The sequence below is a fragment of the Octodon degus genome, unplaced genomic scaffold (assembly GCF_000260255.1).
Source record: "Octodon degus isolate 3935 unplaced genomic scaffold, OctDeg1.0 scaffold00017, whole genome shotgun sequence".
Taxonomy (NCBI): domain Eukaryota; kingdom Metazoa; phylum Chordata; class Mammalia; order Rodentia; family Octodontidae; genus Octodon; species Octodon degus.
This window is the reverse complement of record NW_004524593.1, coordinates 21,317,392-21,345,079: the sequence shown is the minus strand read 5'-3', so window position 1 is coordinate 21,345,079 and position 27,688 is coordinate 21,317,392. Positions and strand designations below refer to the sequence as shown.

The 27,688-nt window shown below is 56.9% G+C and overlaps 2 protein-coding genes across 4 annotated transcripts in view; one reads left to right on the top strand and one right to left on the bottom strand.

The window, feature by feature from the left end:
• Nucleotides 1-14,962, top strand: part of Rab3gap2 (RAB3 GTPase activating non-catalytic protein subunit 2) — an 87,178-nt gene extending 72,216 nt beyond the window's left edge. For 2 of the 3 annotated variants that reach the window (XM_004626943.2, XM_023710350.1), the window contains 16 exons: nucleotides 738-951; nucleotides 1,313-1,410; nucleotides 3,386-3,491; nucleotides 4,146-4,306; nucleotides 4,522-4,744; nucleotides 6,464-6,634; nucleotides 6,720-6,826; nucleotides 8,317-8,383; nucleotides 9,022-9,092; nucleotides 10,988-11,023; nucleotides 12,453-12,527; nucleotides 12,665-12,883; nucleotides 13,374-13,463; nucleotides 13,654-13,878; nucleotides 14,281-14,439; nucleotides 14,529-14,962. In XM_004626943.2, coding sequence (XP_004627000.1) covers nucleotides 738-951; nucleotides 1,313-1,410; nucleotides 3,386-3,491; nucleotides 4,146-4,306; nucleotides 4,522-4,744; nucleotides 6,464-6,634; nucleotides 6,720-6,826; nucleotides 8,317-8,383; nucleotides 9,022-9,092; nucleotides 10,988-11,023; nucleotides 12,453-12,527; nucleotides 12,665-12,883; nucleotides 13,374-13,463; nucleotides 13,654-13,878; nucleotides 14,281-14,439; nucleotides 14,529-14,684 — 2,178 coding nt within the window. In that variant the 3' untranslated portion in view covers nucleotides 14,685-14,962. The remainder of the gene's footprint in view (nucleotides 1-737; nucleotides 952-1,312; nucleotides 1,411-3,385; nucleotides 3,492-4,145; nucleotides 4,307-4,521; nucleotides 4,745-6,463; nucleotides 6,635-6,719; nucleotides 6,827-8,316; nucleotides 8,384-9,021; nucleotides 9,093-10,987; nucleotides 11,024-12,452; nucleotides 12,528-12,664; nucleotides 12,884-13,373; nucleotides 13,464-13,653; nucleotides 13,879-14,280; nucleotides 14,440-14,528) is intronic. The other variant, XM_023710349.1, reaches the window with a different exon arrangement.
• A 1,784-nt stretch (nucleotides 14,963-16,746) lies between these two features.
• Iars2 (isoleucyl-tRNA synthetase 2, mitochondrial) overlaps nucleotides 16,747-27,688 on the bottom strand; it is a 33,051-nt gene continuing 22,109 nt past the window's right edge. Inside the window, exons 16-24 of the mRNA XM_023710194.1 lie at nucleotides 26,260-26,368; nucleotides 24,160-24,262; nucleotides 23,238-23,363; nucleotides 22,663-22,794; nucleotides 21,709-21,815; nucleotides 21,270-21,415; nucleotides 20,552-20,742; nucleotides 18,073-18,217; nucleotides 16,747-17,393 (exon numbers count right to left, since the gene is read on the bottom strand). Coding sequence (XP_023565962.1) covers nucleotides 17,251-17,393; nucleotides 18,073-18,217; nucleotides 20,552-20,742; nucleotides 21,270-21,415; nucleotides 21,709-21,815; nucleotides 22,663-22,794; nucleotides 23,238-23,363; nucleotides 24,160-24,262; nucleotides 26,260-26,368 — 1,202 coding nt within the window. The 3' untranslated portion in view covers nucleotides 16,747-17,250. The remainder of the gene's footprint in view (nucleotides 17,394-18,072; nucleotides 18,218-20,551; nucleotides 20,743-21,269; nucleotides 21,416-21,708; nucleotides 21,816-22,662; nucleotides 22,795-23,237; nucleotides 23,364-24,159; nucleotides 24,263-26,259; nucleotides 26,369-27,688) is intronic.

Below are 27,688 nucleotides of genomic sequence, written 5' to 3'. Positions count from 1 at the left end.
GTTCTGTTCCTGGATTAGCTGGGTGGATCTATCCTCTACACTCTCTGCAGGGATTGCAGCTGCAGGGTTATACCTTAGGCATGTATGCCAGGCCTGAGCTGTGCCTGGAGGGGGCAAGGTGAAGTAGGGGGAAGAGGAAGCTCTCCCACACACTCACTGGACCTGGGCTAAGACTGGGTCCGGGAGTTCCCGGAAAACCGCAAAATTCCTACTCGGCAGGCAGCGTGTGGAGGTGCTGCGGAGTGGTGGGGGGGGCGGCCCAAGGGGGTGGGAGAGGGTCCGGCCCACGCTGCACCTGGGCTGGGACATGTCCCGCCGGCGCAAGGTGGCAGGAAGCTCTCCCCACACCCACCGGACCTGGGCTAGGACTGGGTCTGGGGTTCCCAGAAGTTGGGAGAAATTCCTACTCGGCGTGCGGGGTCGGGGAGGTACTGTGGAGTCCTTATTTTTCGATTATGTGGTAATATGTGTTTATTAGGAACATAGGGTACTTTCAAGGAATTTTCCAAAATGGTACTTCTATGAATGTATATTTTCAAGATTAGCTTATTCAGATACGCCTCTTAAGAAAATGTAATTTGTGAGTAAAACCTTTAAGTGTAGAGCAGAGTCTAGCTGTCGCCAGTCTTAAAGCCGCCTTTCATTCGCTCGCTGACCCTCCGCCGGCCCGGTGGGGCTGCCCCGGCAGGCTCAGAGCGGGGCTCTCTGAGCAGAGCATTCTTCCTTCTGCCCTGGAGGACTTAGCTGTGTTGCTGAGGCTTGATGAGAAAGAGCTGCTTAAGCTCCAGGCACTGCTCGAGAAGTACCAGCGGGAGAACAGCAGGGCTGCGGTCCGATTCTCCGATGACAGCGACGGCGCGCTGCCTGTCAAGACGTTCCTGGAGAGCTTGGAGTACGAGAAAGATGTGCTCAGCGTAAAGAAGATAAGCGAAAAGGAGTACGTGGCTCTAGGTGGGTGAGCGACCGAACTGTTCTTTACATCCTCTTGCTTCTAGAAGCATGCTGTATCTCAGAGATTTCATCGTTTTACAGTTAAATTAACCAGAGGTTTCATGTATATATTTTGATCAAAAAAGGATTCTCTGGATATATAGGCGCTATGTCGAATGCGCTGTGTTGTACTGCTAAGTGCGCTGCAGAGGCGGCGGTGGCCACACCGTGCCGGGCCTCTGCGTCAGCAAGGCAGATCAGGCCGTCCATTCCCCCTCTCGCGCTGGTCTGCTCCTCCGGAGCGCCAGGTGGCAGCTGGGGAAGATCACTAGTCCGAAGAGCAGTTGGTTTCTGGTGAATGTGCTTTGTTTTTGTCTACTAGGTAGTTTCTTTTTTTGGAAGTGCTTGCATGGAGAAAGCTCCACCGAGGACATGTGCCGCGCCCTGGAGGCCGCTGGACTCAGCCCGCAGCTGCTGCTGGTAAGGCTTCTGCGTCCCACAGCGCCTACTCGCACAAGCGTGGAGAGCCCCGAGTCCCTGCAGTCTTTGCCTCCTGCCTGCACAGAGCGTAGACGCAGCCGTCTTAGGAGACGAGGAGGACTGACTTTCCCCACGTTCAAGTACATTCTGTGGCTGACCTAAGATCAATTTGGAATCTGACATGAATGCATTTTCAGTGGACTTTGATCCTCAGTAGAAGTTGTCATCATAGAAGTAAAAAAAGTCAGAACAAAATAGGCTTTCTTTAAAGCTGTCTGGGGTTGTGATCTACATTTCTAAACTCTGGGCATATGCTAGGGTACTGTCTTCATGCTGCAGCAAACAGCAGAAGAATCACGCTGTGGGAAAACCGCAGCACTAAATTGTTGCTCTTTCTGAACGATGGAGGCTGGGTCGCTCGGCAGCGGTAGCCGCCAGCAGCTGTGCGCGGTGCGGCCTCGGTCCTGCTCCTCTCCTCGGAGCTCTGGCCAGGCCCCGGCACCTCCGAGCCTAGGGCCATGGGTACAGTGTGCTCTTGAGTATTTAGGTCCCGAACACCTGGCTTCTCTTCAGCTCTCCATGAAGTGAACACATGTCAGGAAGGCAGGTGGTTAAAAATACGTGTAGGGTCAACGGGGGTGGTCCTGGGCCCGAGTCTCCTTCAGTAGATAGGAACGGTGGGCATCCTTCCTGGGGGCCAGGGGTGAACGTGATGAGCTGTTGAGAAACACAACAATGGAGGAAACAGCAACAGGCCAGCCTTCAAGAGACATGCATGGCGCTGCTACGGCCGTGCGGCTGTGGACTGCGGTTCGGGCCGTGCAGAGTATGCGTGCCTCGCAAGGCGGGCCTGAGCCGGAAGCCGGCAGGCGGGTGGGAAGGCAGGGCGTCTGATGGCTTGGTGTCCAGTTGAGCTGGTGAGGGGCGCAGCTCCATGTGAGGCTGCAGATGCGCAGGCATGTGTGCCCAGGTCACGTACCACTGGCGAGATCCAGACGAGCCCGGTGGATTCCCGGTGTCCTTCCCTCTTGATCCTGAGTGCTGTGTTAGCGGGAAGGGCCCACAGGACTCTGCATTCCTGCTGTCAGCAGTGAGGGTGACTCTCCAGATGAAGAGTTACCGAGTGAGGCAGAGCGGAGGCAGCAGGCATGGTGCGCCACCGCACTCCCGCGTGTGCCTTGCCTTCAGTCAGCGCCCCCGCAGAGTGCTGTCTGTGTGCCTGCTCCTCAGTTTGAAAGTCCCTGAGTAGTCTTATTGGAGTCCTTGGAGAAGCTGGTACTCGTTCCCACAGCCCCTTGCGCCAAGGGCTTCTTCGGTTCCTTCCGCCTTGGCTTCCCAGTCATTGGAGCCGGTCCACTGCATCTGGCAGTCAGCCGTTTGGTTGAGAGCTCTTTTCATGTAAATGTGCTGCGGCGTTGTAAGTGACCCAGGCGCCACAGGTCCAGCATGTCCAGGTGTGACATGCTGACCTCGAGGTCTGTATTTTCCTTGCCCTGTGAGCAGATTTTATAAACTCTGAAAATGTAAACTTAGGGAAGTATGCTGCTTCACCTTTAAAATCCCTTGTGTTGACCTTGGTTTTCATCTAAACAGGCTCTTCCTAGCTCGCTGTCCACATACGAATGGGCACTGGGCAGCATTCGCACGGGTGCTCCCGTCTGCCAGGCGGAGGTGCGCAGGTCCTCCCATGGCTCCTGTGAGCACCGCCTCTGAGTCACCTCCATGGTTCCTGGGCCTCCTGGTTGCGTGCTGTGCGATCGAGGTTGGATCTCAAGGCAGTACAACAGAAGGCAGAGGCCATGGTGGAAGCATGTGGCTGTTGATGGATAGTAAAGAATCTGGGGTCACCTCCCCTGACACAGTGCCACCAGCCACAGCCAGGAGGCTGTATATCGTATGCTCAGGGCTGTGTAGGAAAGTGCAGGGCCTCAGTGAGGACGCTTGCGCCTCAGCTCTGAAAACGTCGCTTTTTCAGTCTCTGCTGCTGAGTGTGTGGCTGTCCAGGGAGAAGGCTGTTTTGGAGAAGCTGCGGTCTGTCTGCTGCCTGCACACAATGCTGTCCCTGTTGAGCAGGATGAAAGGTGGGCTGGGGCTGGAGGCCCTCGGAGGGGGGGGGGAGGCTGGCACTACTCAGGCTCGCTTGTACAAATTAAAGGCACCTCGTGTGTTTGAAGCATGCTTTACGTAATGAAAATTGAATCACACTTATACTATCCTGAATTACTTTATGGATGAAATGTCTTCTTACAAGGATTGCTCTTTGATGGTGGAAATATTTTTCTTATTTTTCCTGTATTAAAACATTCCAGAGTAGTTCTCATTGATGAGGCAGTCATTCCACAGAGGGATTAAGGATTAAGAGTTGACTGAGAGGGGCTGGGGAGATGGCTCAGTGGAATAAGCGCTTCCCTGGCAAGCGCAAGGGCCTGAGTTCAATCCCCGGGTCCACCAAAAATAAGAGTTGACTGAGAAACAAGAGGACAATTACAAAGAAATGGAATACAGACACCCTGAACAAAGTGGGTTATAAGACCTTGGTATACTTTATTCCCAGGTGTACAGGTCCAGAGGCTGGGATGTGGCTCAGTGGCAGAGCTCTTGCCCGGCATGGACAAAGTCCTCAGTTCAATTCCAGCACCACCAAAACGAACAAATACACAGGTCCACTTTTGAAAAATGAAAAATCAGACAAAAATAACCAGCTGGTTCACTGGTACACTTGTCCCACCCTGCAGTGGCCATCGACGAGACCTGGGACTCGCAGTCCGTGTCCCCATGGTGGCAGCAGATGCGCCTGGCCTGCATCCAGTCTGAGAACAGTGGGGCCGCGCTCCTGGCCGCACATGTTGGCCACTCGGTTGCCATGCAGGTCTCCAACCACATGACGGAGAAGAAGGTGAGTGCCAGGTGCAGCTGAGTGTGTGCTGTCGTGTGCACAGGCCAGCTGGCCTTGGGGGCTGTCATGTGTGCTCCCAAGGGCCAGGCGGAGTTCACTGCTGCAGGCCCCTCATGAACGTCCATCCCGAGGGTGCCCTCGTGTCTCACCTGCTACTGTCACCCAGGGAGATGGCATCCTCAGGTCCCTGCCCCATTAATGGCGCCCTCTGGCAGCCCTTGCAGATGGTGGCGGGGGCTGACGCCGAGGCGCTCACGGACTCCTGGGAGGCGCTATCCCTGGACACAGAGCACTGGAGGCTACTGCTGAGGCAGCTGGAGGACTGCCTGCTCCTGCAGAGCCTGCTGCACAGCGGGCCCCCGCGGCCCCGGGCCTCCACGCTGCAGGCCGAGCCACTGCCCCAGCTGTCCGTGAAGAAGCTACTGGAAGCGGGGAAAGGTGAGTGGGGTGTGAGGGCTGGGGCTTCCAGATGCCCTGGGTTTGTCAGCTCAGAGCGTGGGTTCCCCTGAGGGCCTAAGCTGTCCCACCCTTGCCCCCACAGCCCCAGGTCTGCCCAGCTCCCAACCTCTCCCGGTTCCTTGCCACCCCAGAACACCACACCTCATTTCTTTCTTCCCTTTTCCATTTTTAGGGTTTTTTGTGAAATGCATTTTAATTGACAGTAGTTGCACATGTTCATGGGATGTGGTGTGGCATTCTAGTGCATGTGCACAGCATGTAATGACACTGGGGTCCCGGCTCCCCACTGCTTCAAGCATACCTCACGGCTGCCTACTTGGCACCTTGCCCCCCGACCCCCAGCTGCTGAAACTTGCCACCAACTGCTGCGGAGCAGAAACAGTGATGCGTGAGCCGGGTGGTGGCGCGTGCCTGTAGTCCCAGCCCTCGGGAGGCTGAGGCAGGAGGATCCTTGCGAGTTTGAGACCAGCCTGAGCTACACAGTGAGCTCAAGCCAGCCTAAGCTGCTTAGTGAGACCCTGTCTTAAAAAGATTTTAAAAAAAGAAGGAAAGGAGGGAAAACTAGTGACTAGTGATGCTGCCCTTCTCCCCAGCCACACCTGTCTGCTCAGCTGCTTCCTCCGCCCTCCCTGCCCCGGCACCCCCTCTCTGAGCAGCGCCCCGCCTGACCGCCACACACTGTACGGCTCTTCCCTGCAGTCCTCTTTGGGGCTGTCTCTTCCTGTTGAAAGCTCCACGAGGCATTTCACACCAGAGGACTGCACTTCAGGGCTAGCCGAGTACTTAAAGGGTTTTGTTTGTTTAACTAATTTGCTCATTCTTTATAAGGCCTGTGGCCGTTTTTAAGTCTGCAGCCCTTCACATTGCCCATGTCCACTTTGTCTGTTTTGGTTCTGCACTCTGAACCCAGCCCTTCCCAGAGCTGCCCCCACCCTTCTCCTTTGGGACAAGGTCTCTGACCTGCTCCGGTGCCCAGGCTGAGGCCGAGTGTGCCATGCCCTAAACACACTCGGCCGCCATGTAGTTTCCGTGCTCACTGGTGACTGAAATGTGGCGCAGTGCCACCCTGCATTGCTGTGGCTGAATGTCGCCTTGGCCACTTCATAGCACATAGTGGCTTATGTGGCATGAGGATGGTTAGATTATCCTGAGAACCCGGGATGGGTGTGAAGCTGCATAATGGGTTTGCTCAGAACACAGATGGGAGGCACAGTTGCAGGTGCTCCCGTCCCTTCCCCGGAGCCTGGTGCGGCTCTGCCCTGGGAGGCGTGCAGTGAGGACAGCATTCATGTGCGCTGCACTCCTTGTTTCCTGATCCAGTGGAGACGCCTGAGGAGTGGCGTCTCTCCTGGGCCCCCTGGTGTAACAGGTGGGAACAGTGCTGTCAATCCGGAGGACTTGCGCAGCGCCCCTTGCCATGCTGGCCCCACCCACAGGCACGCTGAGCCACTGAGACCAAGCGTGGTGGCGCACACCTGTAATCCTAGCGGTGGAGAGGCTGAGGCAGGAGGATCACCACCAGTCTGAGCTGCATAATTAGACCCTTTACCAAATACATTGCAATTTTAAAAATCTGATGGACCTTTCGGGCCCTTTGGACTCGAGCCGTGAGGTGCTGGCTTCTGCCTGGGGAGCTGCGCATCGGCACTTCCAGCTGCGCCAAGCCACACTGTGAACTCCTCTTTGTCTCCACCCCAGGTGGCATTGCAGACAGCGTGGCCAAGTGGGTATTTAAGCAGGACCTGAGCCCTGCAGTGTTGAAACTGGCTCATCAAGACAGAGATGAGAATCCAGATGAACCCAAGGAAGGTGTCCACGGAGCTGTCCTGCACACAGCAGAGGCAGAGGCTGACTTGGGAGCCATCGCAGGTGACAGAGAAGGCGTGGGGGGGGACCTGGGCAGAACACTGCTGCCGTCCTTCCTGAGGAGGCTGACTCCCGCCTGTCCTTGCAGACCTGCTGCGCTTGGCCTGTGAGCAGTTTCCCTGTAGCCTGGAGCTGGACGTCCTGCATGCACACTGCTGCTGGGAATACGTGGTCCAGTGGAACAAAGACCCGGAGGTGAGGGTGCTCGGGCGGGCCCAGGCGGCGTGGCAGGTGGTGAGCTTGGGTCTGTGCTGCCCACGCCTTGCCTGCCCACAGGAGCCTGGGAGCGGGCTCGCCACAGCCAGCTCCAGAAGGACCGCGAGTCCCTTGTGAGCTCGGCCTCTCCTTTGTAGAGCAGGCGTGTGCCCCGTGCCCTAGCTGGGATGTGACAAGCACATTTCTTGTCCTCTCTCAAATTTCTGCATGAGCAGGACAGGTCGCTGCAGGCTGGGCACCCCGTGTTCTGTGCCCGTTGCTTCTCTCACACTCGCACTCTGCCTGGTTCCAACTGCTGCCCTCAGCTCTGCTCAGCTCCATTCTACTGTCCACTCTCTCTGGCCCCCTGGACACCCATGCATTGAGACTGTAGAGAGAAGGCCTGAAATTGGCCTCGGGCCCTCTTGGTTGCTGGCCAGCACCTGGTCCCTGAGTCTGGACCTCTCTACTCCACTTGTCAGTTAAAGAAGGGTGCTGGTCCTTGGGGGATGACACTGGGATGGAACAAAACTTGCACACGGCCACTAGGGAGTCCCCTACCAGTTGGCTGTCAGGGCCCCACTGGTTAGAGCGCTGCTTTGCTTTGCATTGTTGCAGTAGTGGGGAGCAGACCCAGGGCCCCGGTGCTCTGCTAGTGAGCCACACCCCAGCGCCTAAGTGACTCCTCTCTGATCAAAATCATCTCCTCACTGTCTGCATCAGGCTGCCTTGGTGGCGCAGTCTCCGAGATGAGCTCACCCGCTCTGCTACACTGATAGTAGTCATCCCTCCCACGTCACCAAGCCCGGGGTATAGAAGGCAGTCATCACTCAGGGAGGAAACTTACTAAAACAGCCAGGGACTGGTCAGGGTGGGCCTCTGCCCAGTGCCCCTTGCCCAGCAGTGGCATGAGCACAGGGTCCCCACAGAGCAGGTGGAGCTGTCACATAAGCAGGCCATCATGTGGGCTCTCCTCAGCTGGTGCAGGGAGGTGTCAGATCAAGGATAAGGATGCAGTGGTGTGTGGGACAGTGGCTCCAGTGGGATGTAGGAAAGTGGCTGCGGTGGGGTGTGTGGGAAAGTGGCTCCAGGAGTGTGTGGGAAAGTGACTGGAAGGATCATGCAGTGTGTTTCCAAGTCACATGCTGCTGTGTGGGGACACAGAGGCCCCGAGGCTCCTCTCAGGTGACCACAGTCCTGGCACATGCGCTGTGGCTCTAGGGATGTCTGAGCCCCTGCACTGGTGGCTGTAAACAGTCATCTTAGAACCGCAGGAGCTTACAGAGAAAAGGGAGCGCGATGCCCAGCGTTCTCACAAGTGCCGTCGCTGCCTGTGCTGCAGTAAATGGCGGGGATTTGTCCTGATAGCCACTCCCTGCCCCATGAAACCCGTCCCGCCCCCACCGCGTCACACAGCCCTCTCTGAGCGGTGGTGTGGGTGGCCCTGGGTGCGCCTGACGCCGCGTGTCCTCTGTCTCTTCTGCACGAAGGAGGCGCGCTTCTTCGCGAGGTCCGTAGAGCACTTGAAGCACATCGCCAACGCACACGTCCAGCACGGTAGGCTCCAGATCCCGAGGCCGCTGCGTCCCGGGCTTCAGCGCCGGGGTGCACCTCCGCCTGGCCTGCCACCTGCATGTGACCCGGGCGGGGCTCTGGCCCTTTCCACTGGGCAAAGCTACCCAGAGCATAGTGCCATCAGGGACGGCCGCCTCTGTCCCGAGCTGCAGGCTCGCGTTGGTGCCGCATGGCTGCCACCCCATAGAAGCTTTCATTTTGATGCCACTGCTTCATAATATGTAATCATGAAGCCCAGAGTCGAGGGTTTTAAAAAATGTTTTAATATTTTGTTTCAAATTTTAATACATCATTATTTGGCATTTTAGTTGATGATTACTGAAAACAGCAGTCAACAATGAGATCACTTGTAGTTTCTGGATGTTGTCAGCTAAGCTGTTCTCAAAACGCTCACACACATCTTTTGAACTCAGTCCCCTTAGATACAGACTGTGACCCTCACACTTACGTGGCCTGTGGGTGTGCTCTTGCCAGCTCACTCCAGTGCTTTCTGAGTTTGTAAATATTACTTGAAGTGTAAGGAAGGAAGCTAAGCCAGTGGCAGGGCTAGTGCTAAGGAGGCGCCGTGCGCCGCGTGTCACCCCACTGCGTGTCACAGCCTGTACCTCGCTCCCTCCCAGGCATCGCGCTCATGCTGTGGAACACATTCCTGGTGAAGCGGGTTTCTGCTGCTGCGTACCTGATGGATAAGGTATGGCCCTTCCTTCTATGCACCCCCTTCCTTCCCCTCTGTCCCGTACTGTGGCCCAGGGCCGGGGAGACTGCTCACCCCACTCATTAGACTGTCTGCTCAACACTGTGCTTCATTCACACTCTGTTTGGTGACATTCTGGACCTGGCATTGGAGTGACAGAGAGGAGCTACTGGAGCTGCCTCTTGCCCAGAGTGGCCGGCCGGCCAGGTGATTCCAGCAAAGACTAGATTGGATTTTCAGCGGAGAGACCGAAGTCTGTAGCTGCTCCCCGGGCTGGGCCAGGCCCCCCTCTGAGGAGGCCACCGGCATCGCCCCTTTGTGTCCTTGCACAGCACCTCGCTGCATGTCCAAGCCGAGGCAGACCCGTTCTTGGGTCTGAGATCTGCCCAGAGCCCAGAGTCTCCATCTACAGAACCCACCCATCACGGACTTTTCTAAGTCTCCAAGTTGGGACGCAGCATGAGGACCGAACCCTTTGTCTTTGTTCTTTCCCTCTCGTGAGTGCCACTGTCACCCCGCCCTGGCAGCCAGCTCAGTGTACAGGGCATGCGTGAGCCAGGCTCTGTCCTCTCAGGAGCAGAGGCCTCTCGCTGCACACTGGAAGGAGCTGCCAAGCCTGGGGCAGTGCTGGCCGGGCAGGCAGCGCCCTGGCACTGCTGTGGCAGCACGTCAAGCCTGCAGGAGGAGCGCAGGGCTCCTGAAAGGGCTGCCAACACCTGTCACCACTGCTGCTCTGCCCACCGCCTTCCTGCCATGCCAGCTCTCCTTAGAGGCAGCAGCTCGGGCCTCAGGGTGTGGTCCTCCCGCTCCATGACTGAGAGCTAAGAAGAAGCAACAGCTGGATGTCTCAAGTTCCTGGCCCTACAAGAGACCTGTGGTGCAGCCCACAGTCCCCGTGTGGCCTGGGGCTCTGTGATTGCCTGCTCGGGCTGTGCGTCACAGATGAAGTTGCAGCCGGGCCCTCAGAAGATCTGGCCCGAGAGGTTGGCCGAGTTCTGATTGCTGCCGCTGCTTCTCCTTCAGTAATGCTGATTGCAGTGAGACCAGCAGATCCCTGCATTCAGGAGCTAGGAGAAGCAGCAGCAAGATCGGAGAGGTCGCTTCTGCCTCGGATTCTGCTGCAGGGAGCCTGTGACCCAGCGCGAGCTGGCAAAGGGGTTCCGGCAAGAAGCCTGCCTAAGAAGTGGCTGGTGGAGCAAGAGCGGCAGATGCAGCCCCCACTGGGCGGGGCACGGCAGGTGGCCGACGCTGAGGACGGGGTGCTCAGGAGTGGAGAGCATGTCAGCGAGGCTGTCTGCAGCCCAGCAGACGCCGTGGGCATGAGCTAGAGTCCGCGCGGCGACCTACAGGCGGACCCCTGCCTCCACGCCTCCTGCAGACAGACGCAGTCGCGGCTCAGTGCGCCGCAGCTGCCCCGCTGCCGTGCATCCTTGGCCTCCTGTCCCAGCACCAGCCATCTTCCTCGCAAGACTTTTTTGGCGCCAGCATTGACTGTCTTAAATTTGCTTCTGGGTATTTTAACTGACATAGTTTGTGCAGAGTGAAGGCCAGATTGTTGTTTTTTCCTCATAGTTCAAAAATCCAGTTTATTTTTGAAAAGGATTATTTCTGAGGTGTTGTTTTGTTTTTGGGTTTTTTTGGTGGAACCAGGGATTGAACTCTGGCCCCTGTGCTTGCCAGGCAAGCGCTTATCCCACTGGGCCGTCTCGCCGGCGCCTTCTGAGTTCGTTTTTTAAGTTCCACCAAAAACCTAGCTATGTCACTGTTAGTGGAACCAAGTTAACAGAGGAGTGGCCGCCGCATCTGTGCAAAGCTGGCCCCCGGCGTTCCTGGCCCGCAGCAGAGCCTCTGGCTCTCACGGGCTACTGAGCATCTCTTTCCTTCCCTCGTAGGTCGGCAAGTCACCGAAGGACAGACTGTGCCGCAGGGTGAGTGCTCCTGGCCGAAGCAGTTGCTAACCTCACTTTTCCTTGGTCCCCTGGTAACTAACTGTCAGGAAGAGCTTCACCTTTTACTGTTGTGATGATGTGTCTGGAGGTAAGAAAAATGGGAAGACAAAGCGACTGAAGGGAAGTGACCATGCCCTGGCCTCTGCACAGCGTGCAGGGTTCAGCGCGCCTTTCAGGAGAAGTGCTTGCTCCCCTGGGCAGGAGGGAGTGTGCTGCACGTCTACATGTTTCCTGTCCTGTATATTGGAAGCGAACAGAGCAACACCAGGCCGGGGCAGGCTCCTGCGAGTGGGGGCTCTGAGCTCCTCTGGAGTAGCCGCTGCACACATGCAGTGCTGGCTGTAATGGGGCTCCAGGGGCAGTGACTCGTGGGGCCCGCTTCTGCTCAGAACCCTGACGACCCAGCACCGTGCCCTGACAAGTGGTGGGATGCACGAAGCCAGCTTCGGAGGCCCTGGGCCTGGGTGTTGGGGGGGTACCTTGTGCCTGCCCCTGCCCAAGCTTTGCACTGTGGGGATGCGGGAGTAGTGCTTGTTGGTTTTAAAAGATGGCCCACAGGGTAGTGCCCGGGGACAGGCTCCTGAGGGGTCGGCAGGGCTCTGTCAGTTTAGACCCACTAAACTGGTCTTTAGTTTTTAGGCTGGAAATTCTTATGTCTAGAGGGTTCAGCTCAGCTCCTAGACATCTAACCAGGCTGTTTTCTTGGAACCTTTAGGTCAGAGGGTCAAGTGCATCTTGCCATGTTCTGTGGTTCTTTGGCCAGGGAAAGCCTTACAGCTAAGTGAAGGGGCTCTCCCTGCAGGACACGTGAATTTCTGCCTGCCTTTTATGCTGGTGTGGGAGGTACAGGGGACCGGACCAAGGGACCTGCGTGTGCCAAGCCCACCACCACCACTGCGCTAGCTGCAAGCTCTGAACGTTGTCTTTTCTTGGGTTTTTGAAACAGTCTCGCTAGGGGGCCTGGCCCTAGCTCAGGCCTTTAAGTGGCTGCTTCCACAAAGCTGTCAGCCTCAGCTTGCTGGAGTTCGAACCACCTCACAACTCGCCCGCTGGCCAAAAGTGCCCTGAAGGCGTTCAAGGAACAAAAAAAAAAAAAAAAAAAAAAATCCTGAAACAGTCTCGCTATATAATGTAGGCTGGCCTCCAACTCCTGATGGCTTTCCTGCCTCAGCCTCCCAGTGCTGGAATCGCAGGCATGCAACACCACCTAGAATATTCTTTTTAGTAAAGAAAGTTGATAGTAGTACATTTCACAATGCTAATTCTCAGGTTGGTTGACTATCTATATGCTAAAGGATATACATAGCAGGTACCTTGACCTGAGAGCAGGCTATCGGCGGCACACCCTGTTGACTCAGGCGTCTTGCTGGCAGCCTGTGGGGGCTGATGGTGTGCTTTTCCCAAACAGGACGTGGGCATGAGTGACACGGCGATGACGCCCTTTCTGGGCTGCTGCTTCGACCTCCTGCAGACCCTGATGGAGGTAACGCTGTGCACCACTCCTCGTGGGAAAGCCCGGGGGCTGCCTTCCACGTGTCCGCCCAGGACGGGGCGGAGGTTGTGCGTGGGGGCTGTTGCGGCCCGAGACAGCCCCGACATGGCCCTCCCGTGGTACCACAGGCGGATGTGGGCAGGGATGAGATGCCGGCACCCGTACTGGACACCGAGGACGCGTGGCTGGCGGCGGAGGGGCCCACGAGCATCGTGGAGCTGGCACTGGAGCAGAGGCCCGTGCACTACCCGCTGGTGCAGCACCACTCCGTGCTGTGCGCCGTGCTGGCCGCCGTGGCGCGCTTTGCGCTCAAGGCCGTAAAGCCACTTGCGCTCTTCGACAGCAAGGTGGGTGTGCTCTGGTGTTGAGCGGCAGGCGTCGGTGCCTGCCTAGGGACCTCCAGTGGCTGCTGCAGGGACCCCAGGTCGTGGCTGGGTAGGTGTGATGAGAAGGACAGCAGCCTACCGCAGCAGGCCACCATGGCCCCACTTGGAAGGGACGCTGGAGCCCCACACGGGAGCTCTCGCCACTGTTATCTTGGATGGTGACTGCTCCGGGCCTGCAGGCTACCGGCCTCTGTCCACAGGCCACGGACCTGGGAAAGGCTGCAGGCCTCTCCCATGTTCCCAAGCCTCAGAAGTGACTTCTGTCACCTCTGCCAAGGTCACCAGCCCAGTCAAGGGAGGGGACCTCTGGGGCCATCCTGAAGGCTGCCTGCCTCAGACTGGCTGGAGACATGAAGGCTCTGCTCTGGCTCAGGAATGAATGACGCTGTCTTTCAGACCTTTCCTTGTTCTCCCTGACGCTACCACTCATCATTTCTCTTGATCTTTTTAGGGAAAAAACGCATTTTTCAAAGACCTGACTACCATCCAGTTATTACCTAGTGGGGAGATGGACCCAAATTTAATCTCCCTCCGACAGCAGGTAGGTTCCGCTCTTGGCCCTCGAGGTCCCGGAGGGCGCGAGTCCTGGGCCCGGCCCTGCCGCTGCGCTCTCTGGAGCCAGCTGCTCGGAGATGCCTGGAAACCCTGACGGGAGCGGCCAGGCGCAGCCCGTGCGCCTCGGCTGGGCGCTGCTAAGAAGCGCTAACCAGGCCCTGCGGTGTCTGTTCAAGTTCTTGCTGAAGCTCGTTAGCGCCGCCGTCCAGGCCCAGCACTCAGTCCGGCAGAACGGAGCACCCTCGGGACAGGTGGAAGTGGGTACCGCGCCCTCTCAGGACCAGGACTGGCCGGCTCTGGCCATGGACTTAGCTCAGCACCTGCAGGTCAGCGAGGACGTGGTCAGAAGGCACTACGTGGGCGAGCTCTACAGCCACGGCGCAGACCACTTGGGGGAGGAGGTAAGGCTGGTGCTGCGAGCGCTCTGCAGGCCCGGGCACAGGTTACGGAGCACCGCTGTCCCCTTAGCAATAGGGCAGCAGAGCGGGGCCCTGCTAAGCCGTGAGGTGAGTGGACAGGAGCCAGGACGGGCAGAAGGAGTGGCAGCTGGACAGGGTCCCTGAGGCCGAAGAGGCCTGCGGTTGGGGCCTGGCTGGGAAGAGGGTGGGAGCAGGCTGAGGCCGCCTGGCATCCCATCTGGGTCTCCAGGCCCCAACCGCACACCCAGCGGGGGCTGGGCAGGAAGTAGAAGCTAGGAAGACCCAGCCCAAAGCCCTTACACCCCACTGCTCCCAGGTGGCCCGGCCTTCCTCACCCTTGCCGAGTGTGACTGGGGCCGCCCCTCCTTGCTGTGTTCCCCTCAGGCCACCCTGCAGGTACACGACCAGGAGGTGCTGGCCTCGCAGCTGCTGGTGCTGAGCGGGCAGCGGCTGGCGCACGCGCTGTTACACACGCAGAGCCGGGAGGGCATGGAGCTGCTGGCGCGGCTGCCGCCCACGCTGTGCACATGGCTCAAGGCCATGGTGAGGACCCGATGCGGGGCGAGCGGGCAGAGGGCGGAGGGTCGGGACCCACTGCAGGCCATGACCCGCACGAGGCTGTCTGCCCGCAGAGCCCCCTGGACCTGCAGAACCCCGACGTGCCGATCGCCACGACAGCCAGGCTGGTGCACAGAGTGGTGGAGCTCCTGCCCGAGAAGCACGGGCAGTACAGCCTGGCCCTGCACCTCCTCGAAGCCGTGGACGCTGTGCCCAGGGCCCCGTCGTGACGGACGGGCCGAGGCGGAGCATGCGCGGCCATGCGACGCAGCAGCAGCAGCGGGTTTTATGGAATATGTTCTCCTTTTGTAAGATAAATAAAAATATATACTACTTTTAAAAAGTGCAATCCCGGCCAAATTCCACTCCTTTGGTTAATGCTGAAGATGAACTATAAACAAATGTAACACTGTAATAGTACAGATGTTTTACTGTTTATTTTTCATTTGGACTGTAAGTAGCTTTATTGTTAAACTTTGCTATTTAAAACTGGCTTTGATTTACTGGTTATGTTGACTATAAGATTCTCTATTTTATACCCAAACTATTATTGCTGTAAAATTAAACGTCGGAGCCCGCCACCCCTGTCCGAGGTGGAGTGGCCATCGGAGGATGGGGGTCAGGGTCCTCAAGGGACTCGGCGCAGGCCGACTGGCTTCTGCCAAAACCGAGGTCTGCCACGCAGTCGGCCAGCACAGGCACGGCGCAAGCTTGTGTTTGTGTCAAGTTGCGAAGCTGTATCCATATCAGGTAACTGTAAAAATGTATTATCTTGTAAAACTATTATGTAAAAAAAAAACCACCAAGTTTTCAGTCCGACTTCTTTCTCCTGCCAGCGTGTCTGCTCTGGGACCGGTGCCCCGGCCCCTGGGAAGGGGTGGCAGCGCAGGCCGGCGATGCTGCGGCTCCTGCAGAGCAGCTCACCGCTGGGCCGGCCGAGGTGCAGCTCGCTCTGCACCCACCCTGCCCACCCCATTTCCCGCCGGGTGGGGCTCCCGTGCATCAGGGAAGGGGGCTGGTGCCCTGCAAACCCCAGTTCCGTCACTGAGGATGATACGCCGCTGAGGAGGTAGCCCCTAAAGGTGCTGCTGAGCTGTTACTTTCCCACTCTTGACAGCAAAGCGCATGCGACGCGACACGGCGGCACTCGGTGCGCAGGGAGCCAAGGAGCCAAGGAGCCCGGCATCCTCTCGAGAAGGCGGCTCGCCGCACGGTGGTGCCGAGGCACAGGCTAGGAGGCCAGTCTGCCTGCAGTTCTCAGATACTGTGAAAGTAGGGGGAATGTAGGAGGCCAGAGGGCTTGAAATTACGGCACTGTTAAGACCACGCCCCGCTTTAATTCTGTGGTCACTTGGGGTTATTAAGCATTTTTGATAAAGAAACTAAAACCTCCTCAGGCAAGTCTCATAATCAAACCCAAGAACTGCGGAGATGACTGCGCTCAGGCGGCTCACAGGGCCTGACACAAATGCGAGCTCCTTGTCAGCTGTCGTCCTAAACTCTACACTGACAGACTTAACGTTCAAGAGTTGGGCAGTTCATCAAGGCCTCTTAAATGCTTGTTTTGGCGGTTTTCTGTATTTGGCACAGGGTCTCCATGCATTCGCAGTGATCCCTCCTGTTCTCAGCCTCCCTGGCACTGGGATTATAGGTGCGCACCACCACGCCCAATCTCGGTGGCCAGCTGAGCACACCCGCGGGCAGGCGGGCCGGCGCGGCCATCGAAGCCCGGTCCCTGCACTTGCTAGCAGGCGCCTAGTCGCTGAGATCTCGCCAGCTGAAGCTTTTAAATGTTAACAAGAGAAACTTGGCCTCTCAACTCTATTCTGCTAACAGCAGCGTTCGCACATGAGCTCAAGGCCTCCTGGCACAGTGGCTGAGGAGGTTTCTAGGGGCCCACGCCTGCTGCAGGGAGGATGGACACATTTCTGACAGTCACAGAGCCAGCCAGTGTCCCCGTGGTGGTACAGGCACAAGGAGACATGAATGACGTGGGAGGGAGGCAGCACCGCGCTTCCAAACACTAGGCTTTTGGAAAGGAAACAAGGTTTTATCTTGATTATAAAAAATTCTAACATGAAAGTAAATACTTTTCAGTTTAAATTGCTCTTTTAAGAAAGCTAACTGCAATTTCAGCCCCAGAGCCCTGCGCTGCCCAAGCTGCCCCCCCCCCCCCCCCGCGGAGTTAGGGAACGCCCAGCCCGCAGGCCCGCCCGGGGGGGTTCTGAGACCGCTTCTTGCCTGCCCTCAGTAATGATCGCCCCTGCCCCCCAAAGCGGGTCCACACCAGCAGCCAGTCACCTCTGATAGCTTTATTCTTTGCCACCGCAGAACTTAAAATACAGAGTCAAAAAGCTGCTTCTATGAAACGTTTAGCCTCTGCTCAGCACATCAGTGCCTCTGTTGAGTCCGCTCTGGGGACACAGATGGACACCTCCACCTAAATACTGCACGTACTTCCACGCATATGTACACTTTAGTTACAGAAAATGCTTTTACAGTTCTGGGGTGTTTTGGTTTTCCTAGAGACCAGGCCTCACTGTGTAGCCAAGGCTGGCATGGCCCTTGCTGCCCCCCGACCGCCTCCTGCAAGCTGCCGTAACAGGTGTTACTGCAGTAACAGATGTGCACCTCCTCACCTGGCTGGGACTCTGATTCTGTCTCTCCTTCACCTTCTCTTCCAATCCTTACCTAATCCTGGCTTTCTCTGTGACATGGTAGTAATCCTCCAAACCCCCATCAGGAGTTGTCAGGAGGTACCTGCCCAGAATGCCAGAAGCAGGGGACACCAGTGGGCTATTCCCCACCCACGACCTCCGCACAGCGGGGACACAGCGCATCTGCAGCCTCGGCAGTGTATTTCCAGCAGCGCGGGCACTTCTCCTTGGTTGATGGTGTGACGAGCACTTTGTAGGCAGACTCCTCTCGGATATCGCCACCTGGAACCAACAGGGGCAGCTAGGATTCAGCTCCTCCCACCTGGGATGGGACAGGTGGGGTAACGCTGAGAAGGGGTGAGGGGCAGCTGTTCTGCACCCACCCCACCCAGGACAGCCGTGCTTGGTGACACTGTCCCTGGCTGCAAGCTCAACCCAGGAGGTTGGAAAGGCAGGTGACAGTGCAGGTGACAGCTGCGGTCTCAGGATCAAAGGAAACAGCTTTCACGGCATGACAATCCAACCACAGGCTCAAGAGGAGGGCGGGTCACTGGGCCACAGCCACTGCACAATGGCCTCCCATTGTGCCTCCGGGAGGGGATGTGCTGAGCCTGTTCTGCACTGGGCCAAGCCATGGTCTCCAGCTCCTGGAGAAATGCTGCCTCAGCCCTCCTGGGAAAACACCCCAGGAAACTCAGGGCCGACAGCGCCCACAGCAGGAGCCTGTGTGTGCCCAGTAGGGAAGGGCAAGAGCTGCCTTGCAGGACATGGCCCTGGGGCGAGACGGGCCCTCCCCAGACAGCGACCTGACCTCCAAGGGCCAGAAGTAGCCTCTCTCCTTCCGGCCCGGGCAGCTGGGCAGGCCTGGGACACCAAGAGGCCTTTCTGTTGCTCCTGCAGGGAGTGGTCCCTAAGCAGACTGCACTGTCCAGTGAGCCAGCCCCTGCCGCGCCTGCCTCACCTTCCAAGTTGATGAGGAAGGTCCCGCTGAGCTCGGTCACATCTGGGGGCCTCTGCTGGGGCTCCTGGGCCAGCAGTGTGCACTGCGAGGCCATCATAAGCTCGCTCAGCTGCGAGCAGCTGGACGTCTCCTCGGCCTGCAGCATCTGGAAGCAGCAGAGAACAAGGCGCCATGAAGGCGGGCAGAGCGAGCGCGCGCCTCCCAGCCCAGCCCAGCGAGCAGCACAGGACGTGTCCAGCACAGGTGGGGCGGGCGCTACAGGGCCTGCGCGCAGAAGGCGCTGGTTTCACCCCCATCCCCTCGCAAGCTGGCGCCATCTGCACAGCGCCTGTCCTAGCCAGGCTGAAGGGCGGTGTGAGCTCCCACCAGCATGGTTCCTAAGGACACCGCACAGCCTCGCCTGAAAGCTGGCAGGGCCGGGAGGCGCAGTGCAGGGCTCACTGACCCACACGGCAGCGTGAGAACACGTAAAAGGAGGAGATCTGGTCACTGGGACCGATCCAAACAAATCTGGACGTGCTATGTCCCAGGAGGAAGCTGCGGAGGCATGCCCCTGCTCCTTAGACAGAAGGGAGGCTGCGCCTGGTGTCCTACCTGCACCATGGGGCACTGGCCATAAGGAGGGCACCGCAAGGGCAGTCTGAGCAGTCCTCCACTGACGGGCCATCTGACACTTTCTGGCTTTTCTTTTCTACTTGGTACAAGGTCTGCAGGGTCTCACTATCTACATCAGACTCGTAGTGATTCTCCTGTTTTCAGCCTCCCAAGCGCCGGGATTACAAGCGCACAACACCATGCCCAGTCTAAATTGCCAGGGCAGGGCCGGAAGGGCAAACTGGGACTCGAACCCGGCCTCTGTGCTCTGCCTAAGCAGGTGCTTTAGTCTGCTAAGCTATCTGGCCGGCCCTTACTTTCTGGCTTTCAATGTCATTTAATCTTCCAAATGAGTCCCTGAGCGAATGCACCTTCCTCTAGCAAGAAAAAGCCGCGCTTACAGCTCCTTCGACCCCAATCCTGAGCATGCCAATCCTGACCACGCTCATCCCCGGTCAGGGTTCCACTGCGCTCGCCAACCACAGTGCGGGGGCTGTTTTCCTAGAAAACTGATAGCTGGGTACGATGGCGCACACCTGCAATCACAACCCTCCGAAGACAGGCAGGAGGTTCACCTCCAGATTGAGGCCAGCCTCGGTGACACAGTGAGTTCAAGGACAGCCTGACTTACATAGTGAGACTGTTTCAGAAAACAACAAAACAACTTATTTATTTTAATTTTTTTCTTTTTAGTGGAACCAGGGATTGAACTCAGGCCCTTGCACTTGCCAGGGAAGCGCTTATTCCACTGAGCCATTTCCCTGGCCCAAAACAACTTATTTATATTAATAATAAATTCTGTAGTAGTACCTCATTTCACTCATGATACAGGTAAATTTTGTTGTTTTTTTTTTTGTACTTTAGGGAAGGGCCTACAGGCTGTTCAGAGTCTCACTCTTAGATCAGACTCATAGTGATCTGCCCGTTTACAGCCTCCCAAGAGCCGGGATTACAGGCACGTGCCACCACACCCAGTCTCAATTGCCATTTCAGTGTGCCCTGAGGGCAGGGCCAGCATGGCAGGCCTGGGGACTGAACCCCTGCCCGTGCCTGCATGCAGGTGCTTTAATCTGCTATTTGGCCAGCCCTCCATGTTCAATTTTGTTATCCATTTTATCAATCTATTATGTATAAATTTCTTTGATTTCCACTTTCAAAAAAAAAAAAAAAAGATACCAATAAAGCTTTTAGAAAATGTATCTATGCCAATTCTTTCTGTGGAGAAAAACCTCAAATCTGTGTGCTGATTACTAATCTGACCAAACAGTCCCAAGGGCCCCGGAGAGGTCACTGAGCGCTGTGCGGTGCGTGCCACCTCCTGTCAGCTCAGATCACTGCTCTCCAGACAGCAGGAAGAAGTGCCATCACCTCTGGATCTGGCCAGGACGCGTCCCCCAGATGTCGCGTGGCCCTGCACCGCTGCATCCCTGTCCCCCACTGTGCGAACAGCCCAGGCTTTCCGCTGCAGTGGACCTGCACTACGCCCTCCCTGTCCCTGTGAAGTGCGTGTGTGGAACATGTCATCTCACATGATGAAAAAGGACAGTCGGTCACACGGCGTGCAAATCAGACATACATCAGGATTAGATTGGGATCGTAATTTCTAAATTAAGAAGCAAGCTTACACCTGGGTGTGGAGGTACACACCTATAACGCCAGACCTCTGGAGGTGGAGGCAGGAGGGTCGGGAGTTCCAGTCTAGCCTGGGAAACTTCACAACCCCGTGAGACCTTGACTCCCAGTTAGAAAGCGTGCAGCTGAGGGCAAAGGCCCAGGGCCCAGTACCCAGCGTGCAGGCACTGTAGGCTCTTGCAGGGAGCAACTCCAGGCGAGCTCAGCACCCTCCTCGCACACCAAGGACACCAACCCGCAGGCTGCCGCACACCTCTATGATCTCGAAGAGCAGGCCGGGCTCGATCACGATGGTGACTTCGTACTCGGTGGCGTTTCTGCCCGGGATGCTGCCAAGGAATGAGTCCCGCATGGCGCATGCGCTCTCCACCGCCTCCTCGAGCCCAGGCTTCTTCCAGATGGAGCTGGTGCTGATCCAGCCCGTGCGGAAAACACTCTTGGGCTCTGGGAAGCACAAGGGAAATGGGCGCACATTACCTCGTGTTTCTGCAGCCCACACCATTCGGCGTCCTGTGGGAACTGTGCAGGGAATGTCACGGAGCACACGCACACGTGGGTCCTCGCCACGCCACACTTCACACAGGAGCAATGACAGCAGAGGTCTCACAGGACTGAGGGCAGTACAGGAGAAGTCGTAAACGCCCCAGACTCGCAGCTACCGCCTGAGCCTACGGCTAAAGGCTACGAGCAACTCTTGACATTTTTTTGAAATAGTTTCTAATCTTCCACCAAGTGACATAATCGGATGGACAAGAACTCTTAACAGCACTCACTCAAGGCCACTGTATTTCAATGAACCCTAAAGCATATTCTGGAACATAAAACACAGTTGAGAAAAAGTGACTTAAATCACCAAGCTGTAACACGTTCCCAAAGGCACCGTCGACGGCGCAAAGCCATGGCGCTGTCTCCTGTCTGCCAGCAGGTGCAGCGGCCTCCGGGTGACCAAGCCCTAGTTCGCGAGTGCTTACCTGTGCCGTAGGGCAGATGCTGGAAGACCTCCTCGGCCAGATGCGGGAGGATGGGCGCAAAAGCGCGCACCAGCACATCCAGAATCTGTGCCAGGGTCGTCTGGCAGGAGCGGCGCTTGGGGTCGTCCTCCTTCTCACAGTAAAGCCTGCAGAGAGGACCAGGCTCAGGGGCCCCCGTGCACGGCGACAGAGACAGGAGGGCCCGGGGCAGCGTCGCCTGGTCTCACAGAGTGCCAAGCAGTTCACATCGCCGCTCCCTCTCACCACCACCCTAGGAGCTGGGCATGACTGTCCCCATTGTCTGATGGAGAAACCACACAGCAAGCAGGTGGCAGAGCACGAACCACTAAGTGGCTTCCTGCCCAACCTGACCTCTGCCAGCCCAGAGCGGCCCTTGCCGAACCCTCCACAGCTGCCTGGCTGGCCGGGCCTCACGTACCGATCCTTGATGATGCTGAAATAAAAGTGGGAGAGCTCCCTGGTGTAGAACGCCTGCAGTAATCGGACGACTTTCCCAAAATCATACTGCTTGTAGGCATCAGTAACCTGGAGAACAGAGGCAAAGCAGGAGGGAAGCTGGGCAGCAGTGAAAGCCAGCCAGGCGCGGCCAGAACGCCCGAGACGGCAGGCTCCGCAGCACGCAGGAGCCCCCCGCACTCACGGAAGAGCATGCTCCTGGGGGAGCCCACTTCGGCTCCTGCAGAGCCGGGGATGGACCTCACCTGGGCGCACGTGGCAGGCTCTACAGCCCACTGGGGACACACAGTCCCTCCAGGTGTGACAATAGTCACACCTTTGTTTGGTTAACTGTTGGAGTTGTTTGGGGGGGTCTTTGTGAAACAGGGTCTTCCTGTGTAGTCTGGGCTGGCCTCCCCTCCCACTCACTGGGAGCACAGTAGCGCACCACCATGCCCCTAATCATACCATTTCGAACAGCAGCAAGGGCCACCAACATTCCGTTTGCATTATCTTTTCTTGATTTGTGCGTTAATTGATGTGTGGGCCCTGACCAGGACACTGAGGCAAACACATGTCCACATGGAGGACACCCGCCAGTTGTGTGACTGTGCACAGCACTAGTACCTCTGGGGGAACCAGAAGAGCACTTCAGCTGTCCCCAGATATGGTAAGACTCCACCCACAAACACCTACCCCGTAGCTCCCTTCCTTGGCAGCGGACGTGCTGACCATGGCACAGGCTGGCGAGAGGAAGCCAGGCCTCTGTCCCCTCAGCTCTCCTCGCCAGGGTGCTGAGGCAACACTGACATGATCCGGACCCGAGGCAGCGGCAATGTCAGAACACACCTAGCGGGATTCCCCCGAGGCTGCCCAAGCACTGTTTCTAGAGAGCCCTGTCTTGCTCGGACGAGATGAATCCATTTCCCACACCCACCTTGCCAGCCAAGCCCTGCAGCAGGTGCAGCATGTACTGGTCGATGACATACATGCTGTCCACGGGCACGGAGTCTGTCTCAGGGTTGAAGCCGGCCACATTTCCCAAGAGAAAGCGGAGTGTATTCCTGAGCTGTCCATGGGAGGAAAAAAGGACAGTCAAAAACAACTTGTGATCTTTAAGTTTTAGCAAAAAATCATTTTACAGCTCTAAGATTTCCATCCAACTTTTGTCACTCTTAACGGGCATGTCTTTTATTCTATCATTCCTAAATCAGTTAAGTACACAAATTCATTCTTAGCCCAGCTGCAGAAACCACCACTGACTGCTGGCCTAGCCCTGAACAGTCACTGTGCTGCCTTACGACTACACAGCAGCCTGTACTGCATGTTAGCGGTAAGGAGGCCTAAGGGGGCCACCTCCGGAAGCTCGGTGGCACCGCCTCTGTGCGAACTCACTCGGCACCTTGAAGCCTGCGGTGCAGGCTCATTTCCATGCACTGGGGCAGCCACGCCTGCCTGGTGCTCTGCCACCTGACCTGGTGAGCGCCCCCAGGAGAAAACGCAAGGCCTGACCTTGTCGATGTCCTCCCTGGCCGCGCCCAGAGCAGACGGCCCGAGGGTCACTTCTGTGAAGACGTTGGACTCCGCCACCCACCAGCGAAGGACGTCTGCCCCGTAGGGAGGCTCTGTGTTCTGATCCTTACATGGGCACAACAGAAAACAGAGGGGTCAGTTTGGACATCAGGTGCCACTTGCAGGAGCCCCACCAGGAAACGGCAGGGCACGGAGACTGCGCAGCCCTGACTGTGGATGGAGGTGACTACATCTACATCGGAGCCCAGAGACAGGGACACTGTGCAGTGCCTGCTGCACAGACCTCCCGTCTCCTCCTGGGGCATGCTGTCCCCGCCACAGGCACACAGCAGTGTGGGTGTCTCCACCTGCCCTTTCCCTGTCCCCAGCACCCATGCAGAGCAGCACAGCAGGGGAAAGTGTGAGGGGACAGAAAAAGAGCCTGCAGCGAGTGCCAGGCGCAGCAACTCCATGCCGCCCCAGTGGGTGGAAGATGCGCCGTCGCTGCTCCCAACAAGACTCCAGTGAACAGTGCAGTGAGCCTGCACTTCCAACAGCTCAGAGGGCTTAGCAGCAGTGGGCTCAGACCTCGCCGGGGACAGACTGCGTGGCCAGGCCACTATCCAGCTCCTTCCTCTTGTGGAAATCACGTGCCACATAAGCACTGAGATTTAAGACATGGGAAGGCGTGTGCCACCTGTCTTCATCTGGGAGCACAGGGCCTTGCGTGCTGCCCCAGTGGCCCAGCCTCCTCAGGAGCCAGCACCAAGGTGGGCACCAGCGCGTCAAGCGCATCTCTATGAACAGAAGGTGAGGTATGTTCTGGGCTTGTACTGTGGTACGAAAGGGACTGTACTCCGAGGTCGGGCTGCCAGTGTGGGAGTTTAAGAGAAGACTAGAGGAGTTGTAGAGCAATACCTACTTGTCCCCCATTGATGACGACATCGGGATCAATGACATTGCCAAGGGACTTGGACATCTTCTCCCCCTTTTCTCCAAGGGTGAAGCCATGGACCAGCACCGTCCTGAGGAGACAAGCCAGCCCTCAGTGATGATGTAGGCTACTCACGGCTTTAAAGACTCTTAGCAGGCTGGGAGGTAGCTCAGCAGTCTAAGTGCCTGCCTGGCAAGCACAAAGACCCGGGTTCAGTCCCCAGTACTACATGCCGTGACAGCCCCGGAACCCTTGGTGTGCTGTGCCGGCCACCGAAACTGGGCATGGTGTTCGCACGCCTGTAATCCCAGTGCTAGGGAAGCTGAGACAGGAGGATCACTGTAAGTTAAAACTGCATAGTAAGATCCTGTACCCAATAAATTAATACAGGATTAAAAATATAAAAAACAAAGACCACCTCAGCTGGCCCAAGAGGAGCAGCTGCGGCCGGCTCACACACAAAGGCCTTTCCTCAAACCCAGCCCCAGAAGGGTGGCCCGGCCAGGACACAGCGCTCTTGGCTTCCCCAAGGGAGCACAGCAGCATCCCCACGTGCTCCACGTGCCTGCCCCGGCTGTCCCGTGTTTTCCAATCCAGGCAGCACGGTCGGCATCCAGGGCTCCCCCGCAGGACTCTGTGTGGCCCTTGAGATGCACCAACTCTCACTGCTAATCACTGCTGAATCCACCCCAGAGAAAGAGTAGTCTCGAAAGAGCGGTGTCCCCTGAAAGCCTCCCAACTCAGAACTTGAGAGGAACTGTGCCTGCTGCTATTGGTTTTAAAATGTCACCTACAAAACAAACACACTACTGGGTATAGCAGAACACACCTGCACAACCCAGCATTGTGGGGGCTGTGGCAGGAGGGCCGCACGTGAGCCCTGCCTGGGAATCATCAGCAACTCAGAGAGGCCCTATCTCAAAGCAGAAGTTCTTTACAGGCTGAGTGTGGAGACGAGTGTGAAGGCCCAGGTTCAACCGCTACTGCGGAATGCAGGCACCCCCCTCGGGCTCTGGGAAGCCAAGCTACTTCAGGGTCTCGCTACAGTCTCCTATCCCAGTAGAGAAAGAAGAATTTTGGAAAATAAGGACCAGAAAAAGCAAAGAAAGAAAAGACCAGAGGGTGGGTTGGAGATATAACTGAGTGGCATCGCGCCTGACTGGCACCAGTAACGCTCAGGTGGAGCCGTGGTGCCTGCTGCTCTGTGACTTAGACACAGGAGGACAACGCAGGTGGCCCGGCAACGGCAGTGTGTACTCCACGCTGCGCCCTCGAGAAGCCCAGGCCCGAGGCCACCACCTCCCCTTGAGCCTGTGTCTGCACATCTGCTGCTGCCGGGCCACCTGCGTTGTCCTCCTGTGTCTAAGCCACAGAGCAGCAGCACCGCGGCTCCACCTGAGCGTTACTGGTGTCAGTCAGGCGCGATGCCACTCAGTTATATCCCCAACCCACCCTCTGGTCTTTTCTTTCTTTGCTTTTTCTGGTCCTTATTTTCCAAAATTCTTCTTTCTCTACTGGGATAGGAGACTGTAGAGCCTGTCCGTACTGCACGTGTGCGTGTGCGTGTGTGTGTGTGCCCGTGCCAGTGCACCTCTGCATAGAAGGGGACCTGGCACTGGCCACACGGGCCAGCGGATGCAGCCCCTTCTTATATGTTAGACTAACGTGGCTCCTCGCTGGGACTCACGTGCTCTGCTCACAGGCAGTGGGGTCTCTTGTCCCAGAACTGGAGAAAGGACTACTGTGCCCACCCTGCAGACCAGCTACCAGCTACGGGTGGATGCTGTACAGCCGCTGAAGACTGTGTGCTCGTGACTATCGCTGCCTCCTGTCCCTCATCTGAGGTAGCTCGCTGGTCCGGTTAAGGAAGGTGCTGGATGGCAGAGTTCTGAGTCACCTGCACGCGCACCGTTAACACCCTCTTGGGCAGAGTAACTCTGGCACGTAGCTGGAAATACCTTGACAGCCTGCTGCAGAGAGACAGAAGAGCTCTGCAAGGTAGCTAAGCAGCTACTGAATTCTTAAGGACACCCATTTTGAAATGAGCACAAGCGCAGGCAGAGGTGGTGCAGCGGCTCCGGCACTCACTTGAACGGGGCCTTCTTCCTGGCCGCGACGCTTGTCAGTAAGGACGACTGGAACCAGCCGCCCAGCTGGTCCTTGCCCTCCAGGTACAGGTCTGCTCTGCAGTCGGGGCCTGGACACAGGACAAAGAGGCACACAGAGGGTTACTGACGGAGGGCAGCCACAAGCCGCTCCAAGGATCAGAACGACGGGTCCGTGATCATCTCACGTGTCCCGTGCTACATGTGCCCAACTGCCATGTCCCAGGCTGTCACCCTTAGCCTCTGTGTCACCCAGACGAGGTTTTCGTCCTGTAGCACAGCTTCCTGGAGTGCGATCTCAGTGAGGAATTGCTCTGGAACAGTTACAGCTGTTTCCAGTAAGTCTGTCACAAATGATGGCTTCACTAATCCAACCACCGTCCGCCTGTGTGCACCAGCACCTCACAGGCTGAGGCCAGGTCACAGGCTCCGGCCAGGCGGGCAGCAGTTCCCAGCGCTGCACAGAGGCTGTGAGGAGAGGCTACAATGCTCGCCCGGCCAGCAGGCAGCACCATCAGCGGTGGCTGGAACCTGGGCAACAGGGACTAGGGTGCGTGCCTTCCACCAGGCACTTAATGCACCCGTGTCCACGCACCTGTGTCCACGCACTGTCCATTTTTATAAAGGGCTTAGGGAGACCAAATGACCAACCTCTAATTTCACAATGACTGTCAAAAGACAGACAGACTAACACACTGCATGAGCCGAGTTACACCTATAATTTCAGCAGTCTGGGGGGCTGATGCAGGAGGATCAAGAGTCCCAAGTCCAGCCTGGGAAACTAGGGGAGGCCCTATCTCTAAACAAAAATTTTTGTTGGATGGGGCTGTAGCTCAGGGCAGAGGCCTTGGGCTTGACCCCTCATACAACATATTGGAATTGAATAAATAAAGTTACAATTAATGTAACCCTAAACCCTCCCCGCTGTTGCCCAATCACGCTCGCATGGAGACTACAGCAGGCAGGCCTGGTGCCGGCTTTTGCTGCTGCTCCTCATTTTTAATTTTTATCCTTCTTCCTTCATTAGACCTTTTGATGAAAGAAGAATCTACAGTTCACATGTACCCCAGTTATGACGTCTGCAGTGTGAAGCTGTTCAGTAGTTCTAAGATTATAGGAGGTAAGAAAGTAATTTAAAGAATAAAACTATTTTAAAAATTACACTTACAGGAGTAATCAGAAAAAAAAATTAAAGGCCAGCAAGACAGCTCAGCTAACTAAGCATGGGCTTAGGCAAGCGCAGGGGCCAGGGTTCGATCCCCAGCACCACCTGCCATGCCAGCCCTGCCCCCGGACACACTGAGCTGGCTAGAGAGACCAGGTGAGGTGGCACACACGCATAATCCCAGTGCTCAGGAGGCTGAAAACAGGATTACCACGAGTCCGAGCTGCATAGTCAGACCCTATACCAA